The sequence below is a fragment of the Colossoma macropomum genome, unplaced genomic scaffold (assembly GCF_904425465.1).
Source record: "Colossoma macropomum unplaced genomic scaffold, Colossoma_macropomum, whole genome shotgun sequence".
Taxonomy (NCBI): domain Eukaryota; kingdom Metazoa; phylum Chordata; class Actinopteri; order Characiformes; family Serrasalmidae; genus Colossoma; species Colossoma macropomum.
Window position 1 is genome coordinate 37,746,276 of NW_023494805.1, and position 26,253 is coordinate 37,772,528.

Here is a 26,253-nt window from a genome sequence, read left to right on the forward strand (position 1 = left end):
TTTAAAGCACCGTATACATCACTGCTGGCTTACATAATTCTACCATAAGCAAGGTTTTTCCTCCAAGTGCACCAGCTACATTTGATGCCTTAAGGCAGCTGCTGGTTCTCTTCAGATGAGAAGCATTTGCAGACTGAGTTGCTTCAGCGAAGGTGTCTGCATTATACTTTCATATTAACACAAAGAAGCCCATGTCCTCAAACACACACCGCCCTCTTACTAGTGATCAAAACCTGATCTTAGTCCAAGTTAGAAGTGCGTGTCTTTTTCCACATCAGCACCAACCTAAGCCAGCAGAGGAATGTCTATAATAGCTGGGAGGGGGATCGACCTGAAAAACAACCCAAAAAACAACTTTTTTTTAAAGTATTTATTAAAAAAGAAATTACAAGAGAATTAGACAGTAATCATTCTGCTTCAGTCAATATGACCTGACAGTGGGTACGATCAGAACAATGGCTGGCACTCAATGGCTGTAAGGCGTTTCTCAGCCTCCTGTCTTTCGCAATTTTAATATTTCTAAAGGAATGAAAAGCCTCGAGTCAGTAGAAGCACTATGAACCTAATTACTTTAAGTCGGTGGTCGGATTGAGCCGTCCTGCATTCTCTCTGTTTGAGTGAACCAAACAAATACCGGTAAGGCTAGTTGTGACGGTACCATTGAACGCTGCACGATTAAACAGAGAATTGGCTCAATTGATTCAGTGGTACTGTCTAAAGAGAAACATCAGGACCGTTTCAAAGGATTCCTACTGGAATGTCCGTCACAGCAGGAATACTAATCCACTTGGCATAGAGCTGTGTGGTGAAGTTCATATATGCTATACATGCACGATACAAAAAAACTACTATAAACACTATTTACACGTTACCTCAAATGTATTCCATCTGTGCCATACAGCTTGTGCAGGAATTTCAATGCATGTGGAGGTGCAGGTCTGCTCTCATGTGTTAGCAATCTGTGCAGGAACCATGTGTGAGTTTGTGAGGTGTTGAAAGGCGTGTAAAAATGCACCAGTGCATCACTAAAGCTGATTTTGGAACGTCAAAATCATTTATAGTCTAATGAATAACACACAAAAAAGTATTTTTAATCAAAATCACATTCTTAGGCTATTTTAATACCCAAAAATAAAAAACGCTTGGGGTTGTTATTGTCTGTCTTCCGCTTAGGCCTGTGCCTGGTGATGGTTACCACAGTAACAGCCCCCTTTGACAGTAAAAAACAATTTAATGCTAGTTAAAAAACAACTTTTAAACAATGAGTGCGCTTACATGTATTTAATAATCCGATAACTGAAGAAAATCTGATTTTTTCAGTAATCCGATCAACGTGTTTATATGCACTTGAGTAATCAGATAAAGGGAAACTCCAGGTCTACATGATTCAGATGGTAATCGGATTTACTGATCTGCAACCAGCCAATAAACTCACAGAAGACGTGACGTAAGCGTAATGTAAAACTCAAACTTCATGCCGCGGCTTTTTTAAAAAAACATTGCATCACTTTGCCTGAAAATATGAACAAACATCATCTAGAAGATGAAGAAAATTTAATCCAAAAGTGTTTTGCTGCCATTTCGCGGCGGCGCTGCTCGCTTACTTCCAGTACCGCCGTCTGTTTACGCATATACACAGACTAAGAAAATCCGAAAGAAATCAGAGTAAGAGCACTGAGAAATCCGATTACTGAGCTAAAATCCAGCTCTCTATCAGATTTCCTAATCAGATTCCTAGACCTTACTCTGATCTAAGAAATAAGATTATGCTGTTTACACAACCATTTGAATAATTTGAAAACTGCAGAAATCCGATTATGATCGGAATATTGAGCGCATGTAAACACACTCATTGTTAGGAACCGTCTCAAAATTACCTTTAGACATAGTGTTTTAATACCCCCTGCCCCTAAAGTTCTGGTTTACCCCTTTGCTCTGATATTTTCCTCAGAGGATTCTGTCACTGGCATAGGCCTAATTCTACTACTGTGTAAATAGTTTTTAAATGATTCAGAGTCGTATCAAAATAACTGAAAAGAATCGTAACTGTGAGGTCAGAGATCACACCCTTCTGTATGTTAGGTCTTTTTGGGGCAGCCTCCCAGCCTCCAGCAGTGGCAGATAGTGTTGAACAGTCGACAGTGGCAGGAGGCGCAGGGCTCGCAGCAGGGGGTTCGTCCAGAGCAGCTTTCCATGAGGCCAGCACAGCGTCGAACAGGGACAGGGGCCGCACCCACCGGCTCCGGCTTGGGTCTCTGCAACGCACATGGGATACAGATTAGACAGGAAACTATATACCAGATATATGAAATTTCTCATCAAGCTCAACAGTCGCCTTTCTGTGGAATGCTGATACCAAAGATTTAGCATTTTTTAAGTTTCACCTATATTCCACAAGAAAAGCACAGTAAGCTTATGCAACTCAAAGGAGAATTACATACATTTTTCAAAATTCAGCACAACATGTAAATACAGCATTGCACTATAATCAACTGAAGGCAAACGGTAGCATTAGGAGTCTTGCCCAAGGACTCTTAATGGCATAGCGTGGTGAACTTGCCCAGGTCTGTTGGTGGAGGGTAATGGTATTACCAACTACACTGCACCAATTGCTACAAAATCATGCAATTATGAATTGTTATCAATTATGCAGAAATTTTGAAAAATTGATGTAATTCCCCTTTTAAACTCTGAAGATCCTAGTTGCTAATGCCAGCTGTCTCATATACAGATTGCTGGTTTTAATGAGTGATTTGGTAAGTAGCATTAAAAGAGAAATTCCACCAATTGTGAAATGGTTCATTGTAGAGAAACTTACCAACTCAAAGTTCTTTACAGTGGTGGTGATAGGAACCAGGGGTTTTGCCTTGCAACACTCTTCATGTACCCCTCCGCCATGAATATATTTAATAAATACGCTTTAGAGCAAAATTTCATCTAAAAACTATCGTAAAACAACGCCTCAGGCATCAGACAATGTGTTTGTTACTATTTAAGTTAATAACTTTTTTGAGGCAGGTTTTAGAGGCATTAAACTCTTCAAACGTCTCCACTGTGAACAATTCTGACTCTGTAAGTTTCTCTAAAACAGAGCATTTCACACCAAACCATTCTGATTGGCTTTGATGGCAGCTTAAAGATTTAATTAAGCAGAAAAAAAAATTTTATAATATAATAATAATAAATAATGAGAAAACTAAAGGTCTACATGAGTCAGACAATAACCAGAGTTCTGCTTTGCAACCAGCCAATAAACTCAAAGAAGACGCGACATAAACGTAATGTAAAACTCAAACTTCATGACGCAGCTTTTTAAAAAACATCTCGCCATTTTACTTGAAAATATGAACAAACATCATCTAGAAGATGAAGAATATTTAAATCCTTCATTTCATCGAGCATGTAGTTTCAGCATCGCTCCGAAAGTGTTTTGCTCCATCTGTTTTTGACAATGCGCAGACTGAGAAATCCGAAAGAAATCAGAGTAAGAGTTTACATGCACTGATTTCTAAATCGAATTTCTCAACCTTACTCCTATCTAAGAAATCAGAGTGTGTTGTTTACAAGACCAATTGAATAATCAGATAACTGCAGAAATCTGATTATGATCGGATTATTGAGTACATGTAAACGCACTCATTGTTGACACTGTCACTCTGCAACATTAGAGAGCGAGTATATGTGCAGACACAGGGTGCCGATGTATTGGTTGTAATTACAACATTGGACTAATAATAAGAATTCAATTATAACGTCCATCAGCTATAACATACTGGCCGTCAGTAAACTGTACACGCCTATTACAAGCTAGAATTCAACAGTGCTTTTCCTGCTCTAACACACCCACAGGGATTGTTAATGAGCTGATATGCTGGATGAGGCAGGGAGAATACAGATTCTGCAGGGTAGGGAACTCCGGGACTGAGAAACACTGAGATACTGGGTGTCCTTCATAGGTGCTACAGTGTGAAATAACATACCGGAACGTGGACTCTCTGCGTGGATATGTAACGTGTCCTGGCGAAGAGTCGCTTCGGTTTCTCCTCCCCTGGATTCCAGGCCCCTGGAAGAGAAAGAGCAAGTTCTTTGGAATAAGGACTTTTTTAAATATCTCTACAAACGTTTGGGCACCCCTGGTCAAATGACATGTGTTGTTGATTTTCTAAGTGAAAATATGTTACCATCTTTTACAGAGAGCTCTGCACAGTTTAATGCACAATTACTCTTTATTTGCTGAATTTAACATATTGGGAAAACAACAGTAATTTATATAGAATATAAAAATTTATTTGGAATAATTTATTCCCAAACTATTTTAAAGCAAAGTCTCAGGCACCAGGCAGCCATTTCATGTAATAATTTCCTCTGAGGGAGCTTTTAGAGGTATTAAACTCTTCAGACCTCTGGTTTATTTCACCACCACTGTGAACAATAATGACTCAGTCAGTTTCACTAGACCAGAATATTTCACACCAAACCACTCTGAATGACTCTGTTTACATCTTGACCATTTAATGATGCAGAATTCCAAACAATTGGTGGAATTGCCCATTAGGTTTGTTCCCTTAAAAGGATGTGTTAACCTATTCTCACTGCACTTTACAGAGAGACCAAAGCAATTTTAAGAAAGCAATGAAAGCCAACCTAAAGCTCATAAACAAATGGAGACTTCTGAACCCCCAGTGAGGCTTATTTGAGTTTCAGAGACTTTGTTTCCAGTATTTTGGGGACTTAACATGGATGGAAACCACAAAATACGCACTCACAATATACACTAGTATTACACTATTTCCAATGTACAGTTGTACAGTAATAAGTTATGAAATAAAAACTATGATATGTACTGTTGTACACATTTCTGTATGTGCAGTTAGTGAGTCTGAGGTAGACAATAAATGAGATGCAGGTACACAGGGGATAGAATATTGATATAGAAATCTTCCAGATTACACAAGATATGGATAGAATATGTACAACATGTCAATCTATATGTGTAAGTATAGATTGGCTAGATTTAAGGTATTAAAATATTAAAGATTAAAAGGTACTTTTAATGTAAGTCAATGACTTTTTTCCAAGTCATTTTGGGCTGTTTATTTTGGCCTATTTATCATGAAATTTACACACAATGTAAAGGACAACAAGCGTTTTCAGATAATGTCAAAAACTGAAAAACAAGAAAAATGGTGATACAAGGTTTTGTTCTGTTGGCAGCGATAGCCAGTGAGTAAGATGAGTAATTATCCAATGTGACCACTTCAGGTTTGTATGTTAACAGTTGCAAACAATAAAACAAGAAAAGACTCAAAAAAGAAGAGTCATTAACTATTATATATTATTATTATTTATAATAAATTATAATTAATAGATCACGAAATATGTGTGTACATATATATAATAATGTATAATAAAAAACTCTATGTACACACACACACACACACACACATATATATATTTCATGATCATGTCAGCCCCAGTGACAGCAAAGGTACTGCTATATTCAACCATTATTGGTTATGTCTAAAATCACTGTTTACTGACACTTGAGCTGCACGCTACAAAGCTGAATTGTCGAGAAGGGGCTGGCTGCAGACATGCACTCTCAGCCTGTCATGCACCGCCAGCCTATTGATGACGTCAGTGCCGCTCTGCTACGACAGTGTTTTTATTGGTTTTACGAGGAAAAACAGCGAATCACGAACTGCTGGGCAACAAGAGTCACACTGAATGTATATTAATGTTGTCATACTGATAATAAGGTAATTATTATCTTTATAACCTGTCTGTAAGGTACTTATAATTATTATTATTATTATAATTATTATATTATACTATACTATTATTTATTATACTATTATTATACTATTATTATTATTATTATTTTATTTTGTGAAACACTCCCCAGGTTTTAAGGCTTAAAGCTACAGATTGAACCATCTAAAATAATCTTCGTAAAACACTCTCACAGGGGTGGGCAATAGGATGGTATTTTACTGTATTTTATTGTGATAAATTGTGTCACAATACACTCGTCTGATCATATCGTCAGTACTGACTTACTTACTTACTTACTAACTGCATGTTTTATTACAAAGTGGGCGTGGTTCATTGGTTAATTGGATTTAGTGCAGTGCAGTTTGTAAAACCCTGAACAAAAATCATTGTAGTTGTAGATTTATTATTATCATTATTATTATTATTATAGTTTTTTGAAAATGCAACACTACTGGTTCAATTTCATCTGTTCCCACTGATTAAATCTCATAAAAACAAAATATCAAGATGCATCTTCTGTATCATGAAAATGTCCTGAAGTATCGTGATATAATATTTTTCGCCATATCGCCCACCTCTACACCCTCAGGCGTTCAAGGAGCTGAAAGGCTGAAATTTTGTGTGAAAACAGTTAGCATCAGTGGCTGTTTTTCTCATCAGGTTCATATTAAAATGGCTTGTCAAAATGACAGGCACAGCAGCTGAACTGTTTGGCAAATAACAGCTGGCACTTCCGAATACCTCACGAAGCATGAATCTTCAGTAAAGCTGAATAACTTAAGCCTGAAGCTGCCACATTTTTATCCAAGGGGAAAAAAATAAGTATCAGTGTAAACAAGGGAAATGTACATTGTCAGTAATGTTTTACGACCTCTTTGCCGTTCTCCTTTAGTGAATAAACTTCGTCAATACCTGAAATGCTGCGAAAGCCTACAGTGGAGTCTGAAAGTCTGAGACCGCTAGTGAAATTTTGCATTCCTTTTTTAATCCCATATGAAGTTTTTTTTAATAACAAATGGTATTATCTGCATACCAAATCAAGTAAAAAGTGAAATCTTTGAAATTCCATCATGAATTTCAGTCTGTCCCTTTTTGCTTTAATGACAGTGAGCTCTCGAGCTGGCAACGAACTCCACAAGTTTGGGCAAAAGCCTCTAATAAGTAGATTAAATCCACATGAGAGTGGTCCAAACGTGTTTTAATGGAAGGGATTAGTCTCTGAGCACTTTCTGTACAAAGGCCTTAAAGGGGAACTGATTTTTCAAATCTTCTGCACAGGTCAATCATTAAGATGTAAGCAAAGTCATCCAGAGCGGTTTGCTGTGAAATGCTCTGTTGTAGGGAAACTTGACGAGACAGAAATGTTCACAGTAATTCCGATAGGAACCAGACATCTGGAGAGTTTATCGCCTGCAAAAGCTCCCTCACTGGCACTTATTACAGGATATGGTTATCAATACACTGCTGATGTCTGAGACACTGAGTGTGTTTACGTGCACTCAATAATCTGATAACTGCAGAAAGTCAGATTTTGTCATAATCTGATCAACGCGTTTACATACGTTTGAGTAATCAGATAATGGGGAAACTCTGGGTCTACGAGTCAGACAGTAATCAGATTTCTGCTTTGCAACCAGCCAATAAACTCGCAGAAGAAGACGCGACGTAAACGTAATGCAAAATTCAAACTTCATGGCACTTTTTTTATCTGAAAATATGAACATAATAAGAATATTCAAGAATATTTTGAAGGCATATAATTCCCTAAATGTAACTAAAGCCCAGCAGTGAGGTTGCTGAGCTTTACCCTCCTCTGCTATCACTGCAGGCTGGCAGGGTCGCCTACAGAGCAGCGCTAGTAGCTGTTAATGAAGTAATGCTCTTTTTATTTGAGAGTCTCACCTCATAGGGAAGATTTCAACCACTACTCCTTGTAACTCAGTTCCAAGAGGCAATGTGACACTCGAAAACAAGGAATAGGAGTAAAAATAAGAAATGGGATTGAGCCTAATTTTTAAAAATTAAATAAAAATTTTAGCAGTAGGTTATGGGAAAGTCAGGGGAGCCAAACTTTGCAACAAATATAAAATCAGAGATGGATACGGAGCAATTACGCAAAGTATTTCTATCACTAAAAGTCAGCCTGATAGAAATCTCAAGCATTTTCTTAAAGCATTTTCATTTAATGCAATTTGGAAACATAGCAAGTGAAGAACATCCAACAGGAACGTCAGTGCTTCACTTTTAGCTTTTATTGCTTTATGAAAACCTCCTGCAGACCACAAGTAACATCCAGTTCTGTGTTTTGTCTGCTCCAACACACCTCAGCTACTTATCAGCCCTTCCAGAAAAGCTAATCACATGTGAGAGAGCAGAAAAAACCCAAAACTGCAGTACAGAGCCTCTCCGGACCTGTAACGGTCCGGCCCTGTCCCAGCCGAACAGAGTGGCTCTGGAGTTTATCATCTCTGAATGGAAACAAACACAAATCCCATTACTTGCTGATGTTTACAAGATAAATCAGAGATGAGATGAATCAAAGTTTGACCATTTGTCCTACCTAATCCACCGAACACACGGTCCAAGTACTCTGGCTCTAATCCTCTTTTGATGAGGGCCCAGACGCCTAAGGCCTTTGGAAAGGGTTTCTAATAGGATATTCGCTCCCTTTGATTTTCTCGAAAAAGCCTCACCAAAACGAAAATAACAACTGGTTTCCTCCCACCGCTGCTTTAGTCCAGCCTCAAGTGGGACTGGAAGAAAGGTTCACTTGTGGTTTACTCTTTTTTTTTGGGAAGATGACAAGACTTAAGCACAAAGGCTCACCTGGCAGGCTGACAGTACCTCAAATCTGTAGGGCCCTTTGTGGAGACGAAAGTAATTAGAGGAAAGTAATGAGAGGTCCATACAGGCCAACCTAGAGCTTTCAGAATGACACTTTCCCAAACCCAAGTGGGATTCTGAGGGCTACCCTGAGTGGGATTCTGAAGGCTCTAACGAGTGGGTTTCTGAAGGAGGCTCCCAAGAGTTTCAGAGAATTTATATATATACGAAAGGAAAAAAAAGAATTAAATGGGAATATCACTGATTTTCCAAAATGCCAGCATAATTAACCTCTTACCAAACCAAAGTTTTATTACACACTTCGATAACCTAAGAAATGCTCCATTAGTTTGCACTGAAGTCCCTGTAGTTACTGAATAATAAGCCTTAGTATGTAATAAGCCTGGAATGAGCTGTAATAAGCCTGTAGATTTTACCATCATCAACATTCCATATAAAAGCTCAGAAGACTCCTGTAGGTTCACTGGTGGTTTTGGATAGTAAATAAAATGGCTATATTTGTGTTGTAGTCATGGCGACCCCTGGTTCCTATCACCACCACTGAGTCTCTCCAATGAACCATTTCACACCAAACCACTCAGAATGACATCTCAACCCCTGAATTACACAGAAATTTTGAAAAATCTTTTTATTACTAAATTAAAAGTAAGCTACATAACTTAATTTGATTAGTGTGGCCAAGTTGTTGTTTTTGTTGTTTTTTGCTAAGGGGTGTGGTCAGTTTTTTAAAGCAACTGCCCTCTGTTCAACAGATAAAACAGAGTGCCATCTGGTGCAATAACTATGGCATTAACATATGGATTTAGTGGGGGGCAATAAAGCGATATGTTATCGTTATCGAGATAAACTGTCACAATACACTTTTTCTGAGCATATCGTGGATGTCAGTACTTAAAGAACTCTGACTAACTGCATGTTTCATTGCAAAGTGAGCATAATTGAATAAAAACCACTGTACTTGTAAGCAGAGCTGGGCAATAAGGCAAAAATATAATATCACGATACTTTAAGAACTTTTCATGATGGACGATAAGCCGCAATATTTTATTCTGACATCTGATCAGCTGGAACAGACAAAAAAAAACAGTAATGCCACATTTAAAAAAATATATATTATCAAAAGTAATAAATACAATAATTTCTACTAAACATTTCACATCTTAAACTGCAATATTTCCAATTAAACAGCTCTAATTTCGCCCTCTTTGTAATGGAATATGCAGCTGGTGGGTTTTTTAGTACTGACGATATCCACAATACACTCAGAGAAGCACTTTGTGACGTTATGTATCATGATAATGATAAATACCGTCATATTGCCCACCGCTGGTTTATTATTACTATTATTATTATTATAGTATTTTAATATGTGTCATCACAGCTGCTATTTTGTCTGTTCCAACTTATTAAATCTCAGAAAAACGAAATATTGTGATGCATATCGTGCATCATGAAAAGGTCTTGAAGTATCATGATATAATTATCGCGATGTTTCGCCATATCGCCAGCCTCTAGGTGTGTTTAATGAGAAAATCACGGTTAGCTGGTTAGCATCCAGCAGCAAGTCATACTGAAAATAAGACAACAGGTAATTCAATTTCACCCAGAAGAGAGAGATATGAGGAGAGAGAAGAGAAAAGACGGAGATAAACAGGTGTTTTCCCCAGATTAGAGCTGGAAACTACAGAGAAACCGTAAGCTGAGGTGAAATCTGCTGAGGTAAATCGATTTAAGTCTAATTCAAGTCACAAAATAACAGCCTTCACGCGCCAAAATCAAAATAAATCAAACTCCCGAAACGAACAACAGAAACAGAGCAAAGCACAGAGAAATGCGGAGGTTAGGAGCGAGAAGGGAGAACTCCTCAGTCCTACCTGGTCTAGCGGAGGAGGAGGTGATGTGATGGTGAGCCGCGTCGTTTTCGTGCTTTTTATGCGAGTCTGTGGCGCCCAGTGTCCGCTGGACGAGCGAGAAGACGAAGCAGACGCAGAAGCAGAGCCTCAGACCCCCAGCCATGCTGTCCGGGAGGAGCTCGACCAGACAGCCGTGAAACGGTGTGATGGTTCAGGTAGAGTCTGAGCTTAACGGAGTGATGAGAGCAGAGCATATAAACTCAGCTCCGTCTCGCCCAGCCTTATAGCTGGACTGAACAACAAGCCACGCCCCCTTTACCTCTGCTTCATTTTCATTCGGCTGCAGCAGATTTGTAAGGTGGCGTGGTTTAAAAAAAATAATGGAATTGCCTTCCCTTGCCAATGTTTTGCGTTCCCTCGCAATAATTTTGCATTCCCTTGCAAATGTTTTGCATTCTCTCACAATAATTCTGTACCCTCGCAAAAATTTTGCATTCTCTTGCAAATGCTTTGCGTTCTCACACAATGATTCTGTGTTCCCTCGCAATTATTCTGGTCCCGTGCAATAATGTGGCATTCCTGTGCAAATGTTTTGCGTTCCCTCGCAATAATTCTTTGTTCCCTCAAAATAATTTTGCTACTTTGCAATAATTTTGCATTCCCTTGCAAATGTTTTGCGTTCCCTCACAATAATTCTGTTTACTCTCACAATAATTCTGTTCCTTCGCAATAACTTTGCATTCCCTCACAGTAATTCTTCCCTTACAATAATTTTGCATTCTCTTGCAAATGTTTTTCCTCACAATAATTCTGTGTTCCATGGCGATAATTCTGTTCTCTCACAAAAATTTTACATTCCCTTATAAATGTTTTACATTTCCTCACAATAATTCAGTGTTCCCTTGCGCTAATTCTGTTCTCTCACAATAATTTTACATTCCATTGCAATAATTTTGTGTTCCCTTGCAATAATTTTGCATTCCTTGCAAATGTTTTGCGGTCCATCATAAGAACTTTACGTTCCCTCACTAACATTTTCCCACTACATGCTTTATTACAGCTTCCACTCATTTTATAGGACATTTTTACACACAGCCAAAGTTCAGTCTTAGAAGTTGGTTGCATTTTTTGCTTCTCAAGATCCAAGTAATCGCACGTTCAGTGGTGTTGAGGTCTGGACTCTGGGGTGGTCAGTCCATTGTTCAGCTTCTTTGTTTGATGTGTCCGTCTCCTTTTCTCAGTGAGGTTCTTCTTGACAGCTACACATCCTTTCAGACCCACAGCGCTGAGTCATCTTCTCACAGTGGAAGGATGGACAGTAACACCTGTGGATGTTTTCAGATCTGAAGCAGCTTGATTTTCTCCTCTCTCTCAAAGATGAAAGCTTTAAGTGCTGCTTATCTGATGGGGACAGTTTTGGTGTCTACCAGGTCTTCCAGGTGGTTACTAGGAGGCTCATTTTCTCTGTAGCTTTTAATCATTTTTCAACTCCAGTTTTGAAAAGGTTTTCACTTATTTTACACTGACTTGCTCCTTCCTTATTCAGGGGGTTTATCTTATATCTAATCTCCTCAGAAACATCTCCTGAAAAAAGGATGGGCTCTGACTTTTGCACAGTGCTGCAGGTCTAAAACACATATGTTTTAACAATGAAAGCCTTTGTGGTATTTTAATGAGCCGTGGTAGAGGCGTCCAGCTGTTTTTCTTTGTACTTGCACATGTGTAAGCATGTAAACCAGTGTTTGTATAGGATTGGCAGAAGTGTGTTAAACCCTTAAGCTCTAACAGGCCTATTTGTGGGTCCACACTTTTCTAGCGCTTATAACTACAGAAACGTAGCTATTAGTTATAGTAGTTACCAAATAATTTATGCTACTCACTGTGACTTAATCTTAGTCGTTACTGAATAATAGCTAAAGTCATAGAGTTATCAAATAACTTGCCATTGTTACAGACTATTAGACTAATAACTAAATAGTAAGCCTGCCTAGGTTATCCAGTGCAATCTAAATCCCTCAGTGTTTATCTGAAATAATTCAATAGACCTCGACCCAGCCTATAGTGCCATAAAGCCTAGAGATATGTTCTCATGTAAAGTTATAAATAGTCCTCTGTTTTTCAGGGCTGGGAAATCATAATAACCTGTCTCAAGTGACCATCATTAAATTTAATAATGCTGTCTGCCACAAATGCTATAAATAAGAGTTCTGGGAAATATATGGAAATATATGGAAATTCTTGGAAATAAAAAAAACTGCGGTTCTCAAGCAGCGCTGAACATACAGCATAGCATCTTATAGGAAATTTCTCTTTCAGTAAGGTAAAATATTATACCATTGTAGCATTCCTTACCTCTCATGGTAAACAACTGATATTAATTTGATTGCACAAAAGTCAAAATATGATGTTCAATAGTGGTCATTAAATGCATTTTTGCTGATACTCTTCATGAAGCTAATATACAAGAACATATTAAGTCAAGTCAAGTGGTCTTTATTGGTCATTCCTCAATACAACTTGTAGACATTGGAACAAAATGTTGTTCTTCAGGCCCCATAATGCAACACACAACAGCAGTAAATTACACAGAGTGCAGATCACTGCCTGCTTCAGTCCACTGCTGCTCCCACAATCCCTCAAGCAGGAGTCAAGTACAACACCATTGCTAAACTTATCACTCACCAACATGTCCACTGTAGAGGAGATTATTGGTTTGATTATCCCTCAAAAGAGCTCAGTAACACTGAGATTAATAACTGATTACCACATTGATTTATCAGTCTACTCAGGCTTTAGCAGAGCTCAGTAACACTGAGATTAATAACTGATCATCACATTGATTTATCAGTCTACTCAGGCTTTAGCAGAGCTCAGTAACACTGGGATTAATAACCGATCATCACACTGATTTATCAGTCTACTCAGGCTTTAGCAGAGCTCAGTAACACTGAGATTAATAACTGATCACCACATTGATTTATCAGTCTACTCAGGCTTTAGCAGAGCTCAGTAACACTGAGATTAATAACTGATCATCACATTGATTTATCAGTCTACTCAGGCTTTAGCAGAGCTCAGTAACACTGGGATTAATAACCGATCATCACACTGATTTATCAGTCTACTCAGGCTTTAGCAGAGCTCAGTAACACTGAGAATAATAGCCGATCATCACATTGATTTATCAGTCTACTCAGGCTTTAGCAGAGCTCAGTAACACTGAGATTAATAACTGATCACACTGATTTATCAGTCTACTCAGGCTTTAGCAGGCACTTCATTGTTTGTAAAGAGGCCAATAATTGAGGTCTTCTTTAGAATTCATGAATTGCGATCATGTTTGCTATATGCCATTGTTAATAAACAAGCATTGATGGTGTTTCTTTTGAAGATTGTTTTTTTATTTATGTAGTGGTGAGTATTCTAGGTATTCTCCTAAAATGTAAAGAGTAACTGTATTCTGAATACGGCCTTTACAAAATCTAACTTGGACTGAATACAGATACTTCATTTCTGTATTCTGAATCCGTATTCCTAATACTGGTTTTCTGTTACATCCCAAACCTGCATACATATGCATGGATTGGCATCAGACAGCATGTTAATGATGAAATTTTGACACTGACAATTTTCTTTTTAGTTATTTTCCGGCTGTACTGACGTAATTAAAGTGGCAAGTTGAGTGATATTGCTTCAGACCATTTCTGAGATATTGCACTGTTGCTTCAGACCATTTTTGAGATATTGCACTGTTGCTTCAGACCATTTCTGAGATATTGCACTGTTTCTTCAGACCATTTCTGAGTTGTTATACTGTAATCTTAACTGGTGATGATAACTCGTGGCCCGAAAGTTGCTAAACTTCACTCCAGGCTGGTTTACCAATCCGCATAGCGAAGCTGTGAGCACTTGGCGCTATCAATCTGTCGAGTGTGAGGTCATGGTTGGACATTCAAGTATCGATTCCATTTCCTTCTTAGCCTGGATGGGCCTTGAGTTTGCAACCTCCAGCTGTGGAAAAAGGCATAAACAAGTCTCTCTTGGTTCTTTTCTTGGCAGCTTCCATATCTGGAAGGAAACGAATCTATGATAGGTGCTCTTTTTTAAAACATCAGGTGGCTTAGGCCTTCTTGTGTCAACAAACAACACAGAACCAAGTGGAAATCCAGGCCTGATGGATGCATTTTGCAGTCAAACACTTTGTACAGCTGACAGATTCACATGGTGATTGCTGTTAGAGGAAATGGTTCATAGGTTTATTTCATTCTTTGGTAAAAGTTTGGTAAAATTACAACAGGAATGTAATGTGCATATTATTCAACATTAGTAAAGCCCAAAGCCTAAAACCATGTTTTCTTTCTAGTTATGTTAATTTTGCTTTTGTGGGCACAATACAGTCTATGCCCAAACAATCTTCCAGTGTTCAATAAATGTGCAGTGTATTTTGCTGAAATTCTCCATATTTGATGCATGCTGGGTGGTCCTTATCTTACATAAGCATTACCCTCACAAATCACAAGGTTGATGTGGCTTGTCCTGCCCCTGCAACTTTAAAAAAAAACATTTTTTCACACTATCTCTCTCTGAGTCAGATAAACTCACTGCACAAAAGCTAACAACCAAGTGAAAGCTAACCTAGGAAGCTGCGAGTGTTGGAGTGAGGTACATCAATCAAATGTGCTCATTAGAATATCAGGACCAGATAGTTCTCAGACAGGCCTGATGAGCGTTTTTTTTTATATTGGATGTTTAATGTAACACTCAATCTTCGCATCATTCACATATGTTTAATATTTTACTACGTTGGACGTTCAGATTTACATAATTCAAATCATACATCAGTTTATTGTGATGAAGTGCTAGAATGGGAACATGACCATGGAAATATTAAATGTTTAAAAAAATACAATTACATGTTCTGGGACCACGTTTCAAATCCCTCGTCCAGCTGTGCCGTCCAGAGGCCAGACTAATGAAATGGCTCATTGTAGTCAGCACCCACTAAAAATGTATGTTCGTAGCATGTTCCTTGAACAGAAGTCATGGCCAGTGCTCACTATGAAAACACAAGAAGTCATACCATAATTCTCCTGTGGTTAAAGTCTCACACGATCCTGAACTCAACTTTTCTCTTTCTTTTCAGAGCTCCAGTTCATGATTTGTAATTTAAGCTCTACAGTAGAGCAAGGCCAAGTATGCAACCACATTCATCATGCAAGTCCTGCTGTCAGACTTGTCCACTGACCCTGAGATTAGTCTCAATTGGGATGAAGGATGTTTTTCAGAGGGAATTTGTTCCAGAGAATCAAACAGCTTCCGCTCCCCTGATCATCAGCATCATTGGACACTAAGCCATAGCCAGTCTATCAACCCCTTTTGTAGACAAGCCATGTTACTATACATATGTACTGCAAACTGAAGGATAAATTAACAGTGTCAGGTCTGTAATATGGCTGCCATTTTAAATCGGTTTTATGTTTGTTTTGTATTGTTTGTGTATATGTTTTGATGTTTCCCAGCTGGCTAAGGAGTTTGCCATCATATCGACTGAGATAGCAGCGAGAGCTATTTTCCAACTGGGGCTCAGAGTCTTCTTGGCCTGGCTTTTTGGGTGACGCTACATCCAAGATATGATGAGGCCTGGACCGGTTGCTTGAGTAATGCTGTATCGTGGCTACAAGGCTCTCTGGACTGGGAGACCTGATCGAAGTGACATCGCAGCCTGGACTGGCTGCTTGGTTGTCACTGCACTGCAGTGGTGGGGCTGCCTGGACTGACAGTGTTAGGCTGCATGAGCAGTGCTACGCCGCAGCTACGAGGCCTCTCGGTCCACATTGCTGCCTAAGCTGGCCACTTGGGTGACTCTGCACTGCAGCTATGAGGCTGCCTGGACTGGTGGTGTTGGGCTGCAGGACAATGCCCCCCCTTCGAGGCTAAGGACATTTTCAGCCTTCAAGGCTTCCCGGGCCACCCTCCTGTGTGATGCACCTTAGCTGTGGTGTGAGACTTTCCCCCGCGGCTAAGGACTCTTTCCTAGATAGTGATGAAACGAAAACTGACCAAAGTTTTTTTCTCAAATGTGACAATCATGACAGTCAACATGCTACAAATGATGCTAACGTTAGCTTCACTTAACGTTTCACCTGCTCGGATATCTCCTCATCCTCCTTAGCTAGCTTTTTTATACCTGCAGTTCTTGCTGCTGCTTTCCATCTTCACGTATTTAACTTATAAAAATTGCAGAAACAGTGATAAACTCCGTAAGCTGTGTTAGCAGCATCACATCGTCGTGCTTAATTTGATAATCTCTCGAGGCTAATCTTAGCTTCTTACTGGAATTTCCATTCCACCTTAAATAGTGCAGCAGTTATATGCCTAGCACCTGAACAGGCGTCTGAATGAGCTACAACATTTAAGGTGGAACGGAAAATGAGAATGACAAGCTAACTTCAGCTTCGTCTAATCTCTCTCCCAATTAGCAAATCGTGGCTGTAGCACTTGAGCTGGAGGCTGCTAGTTTAACCCTTAAATCACTACATATACACACTTGGATTATTCATTTATAGTTTGTCTGAGTGTTCTTGTGCTTTATTCATTAGCTCATGGATAACTGGCCCAAAACGCTACCGGCCCACCTCCCGACTCTCTCGATTACCCACTCCGGCATTGCTGTGAAGGCCATAGCATATGACAGTGTTTCTCAACCCTAGTCCTGGAGATCCAGTACCCTGCACTTTTAGTGTTTTTTCTGCTTCACACACCTAAATCCAACTAATCAGCTCATTATCAGCCCATTATTGAGTTAAATTGGCTGTGTTAAAGTGGGGAAAGCACTGAAATGTGCAGGGCAGTGGGCCTCCAGGACCAGGGTTGAGAAACACTAGCATATGATTTACATCACTTTCATACTCAAACTAGTGACCTCTTGTGTCCTGTGGATCCTGGAAGAGACCACTATTATCTGGGTAGAAATATTTCCTCATAGGGTAAAAATAATCAGTCATTATTGGTTTGCAGTGACCCTTCCCAAACCATGTGGGCCCAAACCTTGCCAGCAAAAAGACTCCTACAGCATAACTGAGCCACCAGACCCATGAACTACATCTTGTGCAGAAAGATAGCCTTCAATAGAAAAGCTGTGTTTAGAGTTGGAATTGAGGTTGTAGCCCAGTGTTCTGGTTAGGTCTGCGCAATATGAACAAAATGCATTGTTGCAGTTGTTATTAATGGCAGTCAGACTTGTTTCTGCACTCATTGTCCATTTTATCAGCTCCACTGACCATATAGGAGCACTTTGTACTTCTACGGTTACAGACTGTAGTCCATCTGTTTCTCTGCATATGTTGCCACCCTGTTCTTTAATGGTCAGGACCCCCACAGGACCCCCACAGAGCAGGTATTATTTGGGTGGTGGATCATTCTCAGCACTGCAGTGACACTGACCTGGTGGTGGAGTGTTAGTTTGTGTTGTGCTGGTAAGAGTGGAACAGACACAGCAGTGATGCTGGAGTTTTAAACACTGTGTCCACTTAAGAGTATGTGAAATCTCAGGTCAAGAACCTTGGCATGGTTTTTGATTCTGACCTTAAGTTTGACAGGCAAATAAATTCTGTCATTAAAAATAGTTTCCAACTAAGATCGATAGCCAAAATTAAATCATTTCTTACTCCTTAGGGTTTGGAGGTTATACATGCCCTCATTTCATCTCGCTTGAATTGCTGCAATACACTCTACGTTGGTGTCAGTAAGACGTCACTGACTCCTTTACAGTTAGTGCAACATGCAGCTGCGAGATCGCTCACAGGCCCTAAGAAAAGAGATCATATCAATCTGGTTTTAGCCTCCCTCCACTGGCTCGCTGTCCATTACAGGGTTCAAGGTTCTTTTACTTGTTTTTAAGGCCCTTAATGGAGATGCACCCTGTTATATCTCAGTGCTACCAAAAGCTCATTCCTCTTCCAGGCCCCTGAGGTCTTTAGACCAGTTGCTCTTGGCTGTTCTTCGGTCTCAGCTGAAGCTCAAGGGTGGCCGAGCTTTTGCAGTTGCAGCACCAAGACTCTGGAATGGCCTGTCATTGGACATTAGAACTGCCTCCTATGTTTCAGTTTTAAAAGCAAGATTGAAAACTTATTTTTTACCTGTTTATTGGATCATATGTGTACAGCACTCCTCTATGGAGTCCAGTCCAGTCCATATGGGTGTGATGGCGCACTCCTCATGGGTGCACATCTTTTTAAACGAAGACAATAATTATCTAGCTTCTCAATCAAGGTTTAGTTACAGCTCTGGACAAAACACTATATGGACAAAAGTATTGGGACACCTACACATTACACCCACAGGAGCTTTTATTACATCCCGTTCTAAATCCATGGGCATTAATATGAAGTTGGTTCCCCTTTGCAGCCATAACAGCTTCCACTCTTCTGGGAAGCTTTCTAGAAGATTTTGGAGTGTGTCTGCCCATTCATCCCGAAGAGCATTAATGAGGTCAGACACTGATGTTGGACGAGAGGGCCTGGCTCACAATCTCTGTTTTAGTTCATCCCAAAGATGTTCGATGGGGTTGAGGTCAGGGCTCTGTGCGGGCCGGTCAAGTTCTTCCACACCAAACTCACCCAGCCAGGCCTTTGTGGACCTTGCTTTGTGCACTGGGGCTCAGTCATGCTGGAACAAAAAAGGTTCTTCCCCAAACTGTTCCCACAGAGTTGGGAGCGTAAAATTGTCCAAAATATCTTGGTCTCCTTCACTGGAACTAAGGATCCAAGGCCAACCCCTGAAAAACAACCCCATAGCATCATCATCCCTCCTCCACAAAACTTTACAGTTGGCACAGTGCAGTCAGGCAGGTAACGTTCTCCTGGCATCCGCCAAACCCAGAGTTATCCATCAGACTGACAGATAGAGAAGCCTGATTCGTCACTCCACAGAATACGTTTCCACTGCTCCAGAGTCAAGTGGTGGAGTGCTTTACACAACTGCCCATATAGTATAGTTTGAATGGGCCTGATGCAGCTAATAAAATTAATAATTGTATTATCTATCATTTTTTAGGTACTATGCTTAAGTTTGTCTGTACAAGAGATGTTGAATCGTCAGCCAGTACAAGCACAGACCAAGTCCAGCTGTGTGCTTGTAGTGGGGAGCACTGGGGTGTCGGATGTGACTATGTGGCAATTGCAAATGCTTTACATGGCTCACGGGTCAGTTAGGAGGCCCCCTTTCCAGATTTGGTCCTGACCACTGGAAAACAGGGTGAAAGGGGACTTACAGAGAAATAGAAACAGTCTGTAATATTAGAACTACAAAGTGCTCCTATATGATAAGTAGATTTGATAAAATAGACAATGAGTGTAGAAACAAGGGGGTGGCTTTAATGTTATGGCCGATAGGTGTATCTTGCAATACACTGGAAACACAGTAATGAATCCTTGATGAGCTGGCCTGCATTATTTTTGACCGAAATGATTCGCGTCTGTTGGATCATGCAAAGGCCTTGATTCATCCAAACATCAGAATTTTCAAATTTTGCATGTTGTACATTTGTGCATTATCAGTATTGTGAATGCTGAATTCACGATCATGAATAACAAATGATATATCATGCAGCCCTAATGGGAAAACATAGGCCCAATCCCATTTTACCCCTCACCCCTACCACTGAGCCCTTAGCCCTCTGTTTTGCGCGTTCACGTCTAGGGGTAGGGTGTCCTGATTTTTGGTTGAGACAGAGGGGTGGGGTGAAGTGTTATGGCCCTCCAAACAGAGGTTTTTCAGAGACTCCAAACAGAGAGTTATGAGAAAGAAATAAAAACCGGCAAGATGGCTGAACAAGAGACCAAAGAAACCCACAAATGTGAGAAAAAACTATGACAATCATTGTATTGTCTTAGTTTAATGTCATTTCAATGTATTATGGTCCTTTTCTTCATAACAACCATAAAAAATCGCTAATAGTATGCTGATGTCTCAGTAGCTAGATAGCTAATTTTCCCGTTCCACCTTGAGTAGTCCAGCAGTTCTGACGCCTGAAGTGCCAGAATGAAACTGCTGCTCTAATCAAGGTGGAATGGGAAAATTTGAAGAAGAAGCTGGCGAATATCTGACTTCAGCTTCATATCACTGAAGAATTAGGGGTGGGCGATAATAAATAATTGTCCCCTTTTTGAAGGCATATGATTCCCTAAATGTAACTAAAGCCCAGCAGTGAGGAGCTGAACTTTACCCTCCTCTGCTGTCACTGCAGACTGGCAGGGTCGCCTACAGAGCAGCGCTAGTAGCTGTTAATGAAGTAATGTTCTTTTTATTTGAGAGTCCCATTTCGTAGGGAAGATTTCCACCACTACCCCTTGTAACTCAGTTCCAATGGGCAAGGTGACACTGGAAAACAAGGAGTAGCGGTGAAACTAAGAAATAGGACTGGGCCATACTGTACTCTAAACTGCATGCGTGCCTAGGCTCCTAAACCCGTCCAGCTCGTCATTCAACAGAAGCGTAGGCCTCACTGAGCATCACAAAAACCAAACTAGCTGTGGGTAAAGTTGCTGGGTGAGCACAGTGGGATACTTAAAGCTTTAAACAGCTTTAAGCCAGTGCAGCCTTTGCCATATGTGTGTGTTGTGTGGGCTGTGGAGCTGGAACTGTATGTCTCCAAACCCTCAGCTGACCCCCAGCTCAACCTCATGTTCCATCTGCCTTCTTTTGGGTGCCTCAAGCTCAGCGAGAACTCCCACTGCACGCTAAAATCGAAAACATTTAGGTCGGGCAGCTTCCACTGGGTCCCTCTCTTCAATTTCAGCTGGAATGAGGCTCACTCAAGAAACACAGTGTACTCTTCTGGCCATACATTGCTCTCGCAGCCCTGCTGGGATCTGAGCCTGCAGTTTGATGGACTGCAGATGGCAGCGTATGGGCCTGGCTTTGTCTCTCTTTCTCACACAGTTGAATTCTGTCACATTTAAGCTAAACAGAGATGAGAAGGCGCAATCCAAAAATAAGCAGCTTTGAAAGTTTGTGCTTTGGCAAGACACAGCGGGAACTGTGTAGAAAGTGTCAAGAAGCAAGTTTTCAACCCTTATCTGCACTCTTTAAAATGATGGTTCGCCAAGGGTTTTTAGTAAAGAAAATGGTTCTATATAGAACCAGGAACATTCAAAGAACCCTTTGCATGATTACAGGGTTCTTTGCATCATGAAAAGCGTTCTTCAGATTGATGGAGGATGTGCTCTAGATGGTGCTATATAGAATCTTTTTGAAAATGGTTCTATATATCACCAAAAAGCGTTCTACTATCGTGAGGATGTCAAGCTTGTAACCATTTTTGAAAAAGGTTTTATATAGAACCATCTACAGCGCATTCTCCATCAATCTGAAGAGCAATTTCATGTTGCAAACAACCCTTTAATCATGCACAGGGTTCTTTGAGTGTTTATGGTTCTATATAGAACCATTTTTTTACTGAAGAATCCTTGCAGCACCATCATGCACAGCATGAGTGCATTTTTTAAACACAGTTTAGACTCTGAAAATGAGCCCTGAGTGGGGATTTTAATCAAAAGCACAATTACAAACACTTTGAAACACCAGATACCATGTTGGTAAATGAAACAGCTCATTAAAAATGCAGCATATTCCAGAACTTGGAAACCAACTCAGTTTTCTCAGCCAGGGTTATGTGGCTTGTGGTATTTCACCACCAATGGTAATCAGTGACTGCAAGAGATATACAATGCATATACTGACAGACTGTATTGCTTTCAGCATCTTCAACCTGAACCCTCAGGGTCTTTTGGCCTTCAGAGAAGACCTAAAGATTCCTGGGAACTTAAAAATAATAGTTTTTAAAATAATAGTTTATAGTAATAGTAATAATAGTTAATAGTTTATAATAGTTTATAGAGTTACTCTTGAACTCTATAAGTATTAGTTATCTTACTTCATTATTAATGTTTGGAAACAAGGGGTAAGATATTGAAACACTGTCCAATCAGATTTCTTTCTCTGTGGTATCTAAGTACAACCCCATTTCCAAAAAAGTTGAGATGCTGTGCAAGATGTAAATAAAAACAAACTGCAACGATGTGCAAATCATTTAAACCCTATATTTAATTGAAAATAGTACAAAGACAATATATCAAATGTTATATATTAAACTTTATTGTTTTTTGAAAAATGTATACCCATTTTGAATTTGATATCAACAACACGTTCCAAAAAAGTTGGGACGGGAGCAACAAAAGACTGGTAAAGTTGTATAATGCTAAAAAAAAATCACCTGGTGGTTGATGGGCAACAGGACAGTGACATGATTGGGTATAAAAAGAGCATCTCAGAGAGGCTGAGTCTTTCAGAAGTAAAGATGAGGAGGGGCTCACCACTTTGTGAAAGACTGGAGAAATCTCTGTATGCAAGGGACAAGATCAAAAAACAGTATTTGCTGGCTGTGATCTTTGGGCCCACAGACGGCACTGGATTAAAAACAGACGATTCTGTAGTGGAAATCACTGCATGGGCTTAGAAACACTTCTGAAAACCACTGTCTGGGAAAACAGTTTGTCGCTGCATCTACAAATGCAAGTTAAAACTCTAAAAAGCAAAGAAGAAACCAGATATAAACAGGATCCAGAAATGCTGCCACCTTCTCTGGGTCTGAACTCATTTAAATCGGACTGAGGGGAAGTGGAAAAGTGTCCTGTGGTCCAATGAATCGAAATTGAAATTCTTTTTGGAAATCATGGTCACTGTGTCCTCCTGGCTAAAGACCACTCAGCTTGTTATCAGTGACAGTTCAAAAGCCAGTGTTCATGATGGTATAGGGGTGCATTAGTGCACATGACATGGGTGATGTGCACATCTGTGGAGGTACTATTAATGCTGAACGATATAAACATGTTTTGGCAACATATGCTGCCATCCAGACGACGTCTTTTTCAGGGAAGGACTTGCTTATTTCTTACTGACAATGTCAAACCACATTCTGCATGTATTACAGCAGCATTGCTCACTATTAAAAGAGTCCGGGTGCCAAACTGGCCTGCCTGCAGTCCAGACCTGTCACTACTGAAAACTTCTGGCGTATTATGAAATGAAAACTACGATAAAAGAGACCCCGAACTGTTGAGCAGCTGAAATCCTATGTTAAGCAAGAATGGGAAAACATTTCACTTTCAAAACTACAGCAGTGTCTCCTCAGTTCTCAAATGCTTACAAAGTGTTGTTAAAAGAAGAGGTGATGAAACACAGTGGTAAACATGCCCCCGTCCAAACTTTTTTGGAAATGGGGTTGTAGATACAGCCAAGCGAGCTCTCCCATTGGTTGGGACTTCAGGAGCTGACCTAAAGGACTGTTAAATTAACCATCAATATAATTGAAAATGACAGTGGGATCAACCAATTATGGCTGGGCAGTTTAGATAAACAAACATCAAAGACGTCTGTCTAGGCCTTCTGGAAGTTCTAAATACATTACTTGCTGTGAACATGAGCTGTAGTTGAACCAGGTTTCAGTCAATAGTTAGAACTGGAAAACTGTATGCCATACTGTAAAACTGCTACAAGGTGAAATATAGTCAAAAAAACTTTCCAAGTATCTCCATTTTTTTAGATTTTGATTTATCTACATCATTTGAGCAGCTGCCCTTAACATTACGTGAAAATTACATGATGAAGGAACAGAAATGCTCTAAAATTGTGAATAAGATCTCTTCACATTAACTTACTTTAAAATTAAGGAACGTTTTTGCCTTCTTAAAGATACTTAGTATTATGATTTTTATTATTTTTTGGACAGCGACAATATGTTAATGTCTGTTGTCAGTTTAAATAAATATATGGAATGCCTTTTATGAGCTTCAAATGTCCTTGTTCAATCTAGAACGGACAAAAAATGTTAATGTGCTCCGGTTTTAGCTTAGCGCTAACATACTTTGACATACAAATGCCATAAAAGGCTAGCATAAATTAGCATTAGCATTATAAAGGTGTTTTTTTGACCACCTTTAGAAAATGGACAATGGACAAATGAGTGTACAGTCTTACGCCTGTGGTCAAACTACGTATGAACAAAAAATAAATAAAACAAAATGTAATGTGCAAAAGTTTTGCCAAATTTTAGAGTTTTTTCCAATATATTACATAAAACAAATTTCAAATTCAACAAAACGTGTGACCTTTGTACTGTAGATGTGTGTTGTAGTTGTGGTGTTGTGTCTTTTTTTCAGCTCTCGGTTCGTAAACTGTCTGTACTTATAGGAGAGTGTGGTGTGCTTGTCCTTCCCTTGAGCCAAGAATGTTGTGAGAACAGGCAGGCGTAGAAACACAGGGAAGAGAGCCAAAAGTGTGCAAAATCTCTTGAAGCAGAATGAGGGAAAAACCCTTCATGCCTGGACACCAGCAGTAATCATTTCCAGTCAGTCTGGTTCTGAAAGCCATTGACTCAACAAGCAGCAAACTGTTTGAGAGTACAGAGCCAGAACTGCCACTGGAAGCAGAAAGTCAAGGTAAATATGATTCTAATCCAGGCCTCCTTGATCAACAGGTTTATATGATTTATGGTTTAGTACTTTCTTTGCAAAGTAGCTGCGTGTAGCTGTATGTTTCTGATCAAGGAGTGGCAGGTAAGAAGGGATTTTTGGACTAGTCGCTTGACCACAATCAGTCCCGGCCTAAGAATGTTAGCCATCTAATTATCATGGTCTCATTTGGTTAGGCCGGTCTACTGAATGACACTGACCACAGAGCGGTGTAGTCATTTTTGCCATTACACACTGGCTGTGTTTACATGCAAAGGTTTTTGCCAATCGGATTGAATACATTCTGGTTATGGATTCAGACTGAGGTGTTTATTTGCTCACTCTACTCAACAATCTGATGGAAAATCTGATGAGGTGTTTACATCCTCACTATAAGTATTCCGATCCAAAATTACGTGCATGCGTAGAGAACCACGTAGTGTAGACGTTACCATGACAACAAGCATCACGTGAGTCCAGTCAGAGTGAGATGAGCAGCAGTGACCAGTGCTTGTGTTTTTAATTACTTTAAAATGATGTCAGACTCAGGAAAACGTCCTTCACATGTCCTTATTAAAGAAGGCCGAGAGGAAGACGTCGTGTTCTGAGACACATAAGCTGGACGTCCGTCCCACCGCCGTCTTTTAAAGATCACAGCATAAACTTTGTCTCCTCTGCAGACCAGTTTCTGCTCCGCCATGTTGAACGTTATAAACGAACATGATCAGAACAGACTTAAACTTTCTGATAGGGAATGTAATCAGATACAGGTGTTTACACGGATATTATTGTTCTATTTAACAGGTTATTTACAGGATTAACCACCTCGTTCAATCAGAATCAATCAAATTGTATTCCGAATGGCCTCAGCTGGACTAGACTATTCTGAGGTGTTTACCTGGATATATTCTATTCCGATTGAGCTATTAGTCGGATTATTAACCGATTATTAGGTTGCATGTAAACATGGCTACTGAATACTGTGTGTGTGACGTGTGTTGTGTGTGTGGTAAGACTTCTGCAGTACAGTCTGACATTTTTACTGGAAGTGCTCCAAGTCAATCACAGGTCAACCTGCCTCTCATGAAGCCCACTCTGTAACTGCTATAAATCTGATTTGTGCTTGTTTGAGTTGACCCCTCAAACATAAAGCAGTAGTGATAGTGAGATCAAAAATGGACTGGAAAAAACCTTTTAAATCAAATTAACACAGCTAGACCAAGTAAAAATGATATTATTATTATTATTATTATTATTATCATATTATTATT

At 39.7% G+C, this 26,253-nt stretch overlaps 1 protein-coding gene across 1 annotated transcript; it reads right to left on the reverse strand.

Annotated features, from left to right (window-relative positions):
• Positions 1–397: 397 nt before the first annotated feature.
• Positions 398–10,745, reverse strand: asip2b (agouti signaling protein, nonagouti homolog (mouse) 2b). The gene is made up of 3 exons (XM_036596646.1): positions 10,494–10,745; positions 3,981–4,063; positions 398–2,255 (listed from the first exon to the last, which is right to left on the reverse strand). The coding sequence occupies exons 1-3, from the start codon at positions 10,633–10,635 to the stop codon at positions 2,079–2,081; spliced, it is 402 nt and encodes a 133-aa protein (XP_036452539.1). The 5' UTR covers positions 10,636–10,745; the 3' UTR covers positions 398–2,078.
• Positions 10,746–26,253: the final 15,508 nt, after the last annotated feature.

Excerpts from the sequence above, each read along its gene's own strand:
- asip2b (XM_036596646.1), bottom strand. The coding sequence starts at position 10,635 with ATGGCTGGGGGTCTGAGGCTCTGCTTCTGCGTCTGCTTCGTCTTCTCG. Across the intron at positions 4,064-10,493 it reads CTCCTCCTCCGCTAGACCAG|GGGCCTGGAATCCAGGGGAG; the intron begins GTAGGACTGAGG and ends TTTCTCTTCCAG. Across the intron at positions 2,256-3,980 it reads CGCAGAGAGTCCACGTTCCG|AGACCCAAGCCGGAGCCGGT; the intron begins GTATGTTATTTC and ends TGTGCGTTGCAG.